General features: G+C 33.2%; 2 protein-coding genes across 2 annotated transcripts; one reads left to right on the forward strand and one right to left on the reverse strand.

Annotated features, from left to right (window-relative positions):
- Positions 1–3,734: 3,734 nt before the first annotated feature.
- On the forward strand, positions 3,735–4,862 carry LOC118745801. Its single transcript, XM_036479476.1, has 3 exons — positions 3,735–3,986; positions 4,054–4,231; positions 4,293–4,862. Coding segments are annotated over exons 1-3 (750 nt in total). The 5' UTR covers positions 3,735–3,984.
- A 96-nt stretch (positions 4,863–4,958) lies between these two features.
- On the reverse strand, positions 4,959–5,865 carry LOC118745546 (putative nuclease HARBI1). Its single transcript, XM_036479009.1, has 3 exons — positions 5,829–5,865; positions 5,601–5,745; positions 4,959–5,541 (listed from the first exon to the last, which is right to left on the reverse strand). Exons 1-3 carry the CDS (start codon positions 5,832–5,834, stop codon positions 5,471–5,473), a joined length of 222 nt encoding a protein of 73 aa, XP_036334902.1. The 5' UTR covers positions 5,835–5,865; the 3' UTR covers positions 4,959–5,470.
- Positions 5,866–5,874: the final 9 nt, after the last annotated feature.

The raw sequence follows: 5,874 nt of genomic DNA on the forward strand, positions 1-5,874 counted from the left end.
ATAACTCGAGAACCACAAGTCCGATTTTGCTCAAACAAATTTAAAAAAATTATAAAATAAATGTATGAAGAAAAAAAATATTTGTTGCCTAAAATATTAAATTTTTTTAAAACTGTTGATTATATAGAAAAACGTTATATGAACAGATTAAAGGAATTGTAATTTTTGTAGTAGTTTGAACCCTTCCCGATCACTGACCCCTACCATTTGTCTCACAGTGTTATTAAAGATCAACGCGATTCTTTAGCAACTTAAAACTTGCACATTATTGCCCTGAAATTTAATGGGCTATCAAACTGCATACTCAAAAAAATTCTAAAAGCTCTGAATAAAAAGTTGAAAATCTAGCTATAACTTTTGCACAAAGTTTGAAATCTGGATTTATATTGTGGTTGTTATACAATGAGCTAGGCTTTTATGAAAAAATAATAAACATTAAATAAACAAAAGAAAAACAGCCAAAATCGATCAAAATGTTGATGACTTAATCAGCTGATCACAAGTGTATGTATAAAATGGTCTTTATATTAACGACCTCAAACCAGTTTACAATAGTGGTATGTATTCATTAAATTGAGCAATTCTAATGAATTCGATTCTAATGAATTTTAAATGTGCTCTGGCGAAATGACAATTTAATATACCTTACGCATGTATGTACCTTTGTATACAAAAAAAGTTTAATAATAACCATAGTGAAATAATATAAAGTGTGCCAGATAGCAATGACATTCTATTTCGGAACTCTTATTTGATAATTTAGTATCACACATTTTTCTTTGATTTAGTTTTCATGTTAACCCTTATGAGAGAGAACTTATGAACTTTTTTGGTTTGTATAAAAAATTTAAGAAAAAATGCCAAGAAATTCTTGCTGCCTGTGCAAAGGCACACATATCGTTGCAGGACTGATGTTTACAGTCCGGAAGAATGAGGATCAAATCCGAAATTGGACAGAGCTATGCAACAAAACCAAGGGTTAATGCCAGAATGTAAAAACACGAATACCAGAAATGAAAGAAATGATAATAACAAAATCAAATTTTGCTTTCAAAATGAAGACATCAGTTTACCTGGTACACTTTATATTATTTCCCTATGATAAGAACAATTCTGTGTACATACATTTGGAAAAGGCGTTTATGGGTAGGAAATGACGTTTTTTCAGACCAAGAGGGACGTTTTCTCATGCCGAAGACCTGACAACACTGCTTTCGGCACGTATTGACACATTTTTGACACTTGTGAGAGCGCAACTTATTTTTACGCTCTAATTACCGTAGCAGCCCGGAAAGCGTGTGGAACAAACCTACTCCCGTACTCAAAAAATGGGTAATAGAGAGCGAAAATTGGAACGTATTGGATCGTAAGTGTCTCCTTCGTCCTGCCCGAAACATCCCGGACTTTTTCACCGGGTAAAAACGGATAAAGTATCAGCGTGCTTATCAGCTGTTCTGTGTTTATATGTATTTGAAATTTTTATATACTTTTTTATTAATAAAATCAAATTTGTGTAACCAAAACTCAATTTCCAAGTGTTTAAATTTAAGTGTAGGTAACAAAACCCACTTGAATAAGCTTTTCTCAAATTCCGGGCACGAAATGTGATTTTTTGCGTTCCCGTACTTCTGGACATTGATCCACGAGTGCAGTGCAGCGGGGCACGGGGGTCGCGAGCGCGGCGCGGGGGAGCGAGCACATGTGCACCCAAGTTATGCACTCGCAAAATTAAAAATTACATAAGTACATATATTTATTTTCCAATATTTAATTAGTCCGGAAATATCAAATTATAACACTGTGCGACAGCTCAAATCGGTATTGGGTAAAGCCAAATGCAAGTGATAGGTTTAGGTGTCAATAATACTATGTTAGTGGCTTTTTTCGAGTTTAGCTCAAGTAAGGAAATTTCCTTAATTGAATCCATGCACACAATTTATTGTTTAATTAGGTTAAGGTCGTGAAAAATATTCTTTGAAAATGTTCATATAAGTGTTTTTGATACGAGGAATTCACTTTTGAAGTTCGTTTTTTATTAGCTCTGCGCTAGATGGTGCTGTAGGCCAATTTTCATTGAGTTTTTACAAACAAATACTAAAATCAGAGGTTTCTTAAAAAAATTCAGTTGCGATGTGAAATTTACTTTAATCGTATTACAAATACCTATTTTAAATACCACAATCATTTATTAAAACAGAAATTAATTTATTTATTGTATTTTATTTTATTCTTTTGACTACTTTTTTCAAATTTTCTTTCTTCTTCGCTTTTTATTTCGATTATCAAAATCATCGTCATAATTATTTTATTACTCTCGCTTGAGAGTGTAATTTTCCTATTTGACAGTTCTAAAGAGTTTAGTCTGCAAATTGCTGCAGCAACTATTTTGGAGAACTATTTAATTTTGTGTGTCTTCGATAACGGCAATTTATCACTTTCTTTGGTGCTTTATTTAAAAAATGGTTGATTGCGAAAGAAAATATCAACACTATTGTTGGATAATGACTACAGCTGATGACGTAAATGTAAGCAATAACTTTGCAATTTCCTTAAAAAAGAAGTAAAAAAGAAGCAAAGTTGGAAGAAAAATTTGACAAAGGAATGAAACAAAATACAATAAATTAATTAATTTATGTTCAAAATATCAATTGCGGTGTTTGAAATCACTTCACGTCTGAATTTTTAAATAAAAAACATCAATTTGAGTATTTATTTGAAAAAAAAACTCAAGGAAATTCAATAAAACTGGCCTACAGCGTAAAGGTATCCACACACCTATGCGATTCTGTCGGTGCGATTCTGTACCGACAAAATTTACAACAATGCCGACCATAGTTTTAAATGAGGAACCACGCACTTAAACGATTATGCTGCAGCACTTTGTTCGAACATTCACAGTTCTTCTTTTGGTCGTGCTGAAATCGCATACTCCGCGTTTTGAGATCAAAAAAGGTCAATAGAAGGATTTTACAATATTAAAACAAAATTGAACGCAAGAAAACAAAACATATTTGGTGTAGAAAAGTTAAGATTTTTTTTTAATAGTTTCTGTTTGTCTATAAATTGACAGTTTTTTACTGCGATAAAATCGCACAGATGTGTGCGTACTTACGTTTTCGAAGCAGTAACATCTGTAGCATCAAAAACGGTGCGGATTCGTTCCGACAGAATCGCATAGGTGTGTGGATGCCTTAAAGCTAATAGTAAACGAACTTCAAGAATAAATTTCTCATATCAAAAAACTCTTATATAACCTAATTAATCAATAAATTGTGTGCAAGGGTTCAATTAAGGATATCTTCCTTATTTGAGCTAAACTCGAAAAAGCCCTTAACGTAGTATTACTGACATCTAAAACTATCACTTGCATTTAGTTTTACTCAATACCGAGCCAACAAGTGAGATTTTTGGTTTCGCATTTTGTAATTTATTTCATTTTATTAGTAATAATTTGTATCAATTTAAATAATTCTGTATCATACGTACATATATGTATCATATGGGTGTTTCCATCGGAAGGTCCATCACGACAAAAAAAAATAAAAGTCTTATATCTAACGTATTTACGGGCCGATTTGTCTGCTTTTTAAAATATATACTGGCTATGAAAGTATAATCATGTTTGCGTAAAATGGTCTTCCTAGGTGGCGCCAAGGTTGAGATATTTCGAAAAACCGTATTTAGGGTCCGATTTGGTTCGAATTTGGCTTGTGTAGTTGAAACATACCCCCCTATTATGAATTCATACGATACACGATAAACGCTTGCATTCTGTTATCCCGTATTACGAATTTAAGTCTATCGTATGAAATCCGATAGTTAGCGTTTATCGTATATCGTAAAAATATGATATTGCCAAACGATAACTATCGTCTCAGCCGTTCGATTTCAGACGCTTGCAAGCGGTTCGCCATTTTTAAACGATAGATTGCTGTGCTAGTATACCAAATTAAAATTTGTTAATTATTTTGAGAAATTGGAATAATGTAAGTATTAAAATGAGCAAAAATAAATTATGAACTAGTTATAAACTCAATTCAAAAATTTCTTTAGGCCGAGAGTTGTGAGTACAAAGCATCAACTAGAGCGTCTTGCTTCGCTAATGGAGGAGAATACCGACCTCGCAAGAGGAATATGTCATAAAGCTGTCGCGAAACCACGTTGGGAAAGAATTACTCAGGAGCTGAACTCATTAGGACCACCAACACGATCATCAGATGCATGGCAACGAGTAAGCATATTAGTAGTGCGTATATTTGGAACTGAAAGACTAAATTATTTTATTACTGTAGGTTTGGAACGATTTAAAATATAAAACAAAGAAAAAGAGCGCTCACAACCACGCAGAGAATTTAGCAACTGGAGGTGGGCCAAATAACACAGTTCCACTCTCAAATCTGGAAGAGACGGTGAACAGGCTAATGAGCTACACCACTTACAACAATCCGCCAGGCGAAGAATTTGGAATAGAAAATAATGACGATAATGAGTCCGTTACGGAAGTGGAAATATATTCAGACCACGATATCCCAGGGCCTTCGCGAAATGTGATACCTTTGCGAGAGCATGGCCGAAATAGCAGCTCTAACCCTAAAAGGAGAGAAGAAAAGCAAATTGCACTCCTTGAGCGGCAGACGGATCAGCAGGCTGAATTTCAAAAGGAGACTTTGGCCACACTAAAAGAGATGAAACAAAGCCTTTCAAATATTGAAGTATACACAAAAAAAACTTACTATATAAAAAAAGATAAATTCGCTATTTATAAGCAGGAAATGGAAAGTAAGAGAAGAGATAGGAAAGCGAAGTTAGAACTCAAGAAAAAACTTCTTGAGAACAAACAGAATATGTACAAAAATTGTTAGTTTTAAGTATGTAAATATGTAAATTTATAAAGTGTAGTGTAGTGGACTGATTTTTTTAATTTTATACATTTACTATTAACTACAAATGTGATTTTATGAAAAAAAGTGAATTTTAGTTTGTTTAAGTAAGTTTAGAAAATATAGTGGACTGAATTCTTTAAGTAGATACATTTACTTTTAAGCTACGAATGTGATCTTATTTTATATTAAAAAACAATGGATTTGAGTTTGTACCTGAAGCAAGAAGCTTTATTATTTTTTGATAAAAACCTAAAGAAATATAGTAAAAATCAATGCAAACAAGACAGTACATTTCTTCTGATTTCTTCTGCAGCTTGTCGCATAGGAGTAGAGTCATTTTCAGAAGTTTCTATTGCAATTTCCGAATTCTCATTTTGCACATCTGCAATATCCTCTTCGTCGTATGGTACATTGTAATGATTGCAAATATTATGTAAAGCTGCACAAACATTTATGATCAAAGTGGCTTTTGCAGGAGTGTAGTGAAGTTCGCGAGCGCTTAGCAAACACCGAAACCGACTCTTTAAAACCCCAATCGTCGTTTCAATAATATTCCTTGCTTTAGAGTGCCGCGAGTTATATAAACTTTATACTGAACCTTCTTCAGGATTCCTGTAAGGTGTTAGCAAATAAGGCGCTAAGGCATATCCAGCGTCACCTTAAAACATAGAAAGTAAATAAATTAAATATGAAATGTTTGAGTTACAAGTTGAGTACCTAATAACCAGGTGTTAGATTCACCACGGTTATACATTGACTCCAATAGTCTTTTTAATCCCGACATTTGAAAAACCATGGAGTCGTGTGTAGCGCCGGGGTGCTTGGCATTGATGTATTTTATGTTCATTAAATCATCACAGGTCTAAAACGGGCGCAAAATTGTAACAGGAAAAAACATTAAATTTAAAATACTTTAAATTACTGTATAGAAATTTCTTTACTTACTAGCATTGCATTTATGCTAAAATACCCCTTTCGACAGTAATACAAA

Source organism: Rhagoletis pomonella, unplaced genomic scaffold (genome assembly GCF_013731165.1).
Source record: "Rhagoletis pomonella isolate Grant_MI unplaced genomic scaffold, Rhpom_1.0 Rhpom_scaffold_00009, whole genome shotgun sequence".
NCBI classification, from domain to species: domain Eukaryota; kingdom Metazoa; phylum Arthropoda; class Insecta; order Diptera; family Tephritidae; genus Rhagoletis; species Rhagoletis pomonella.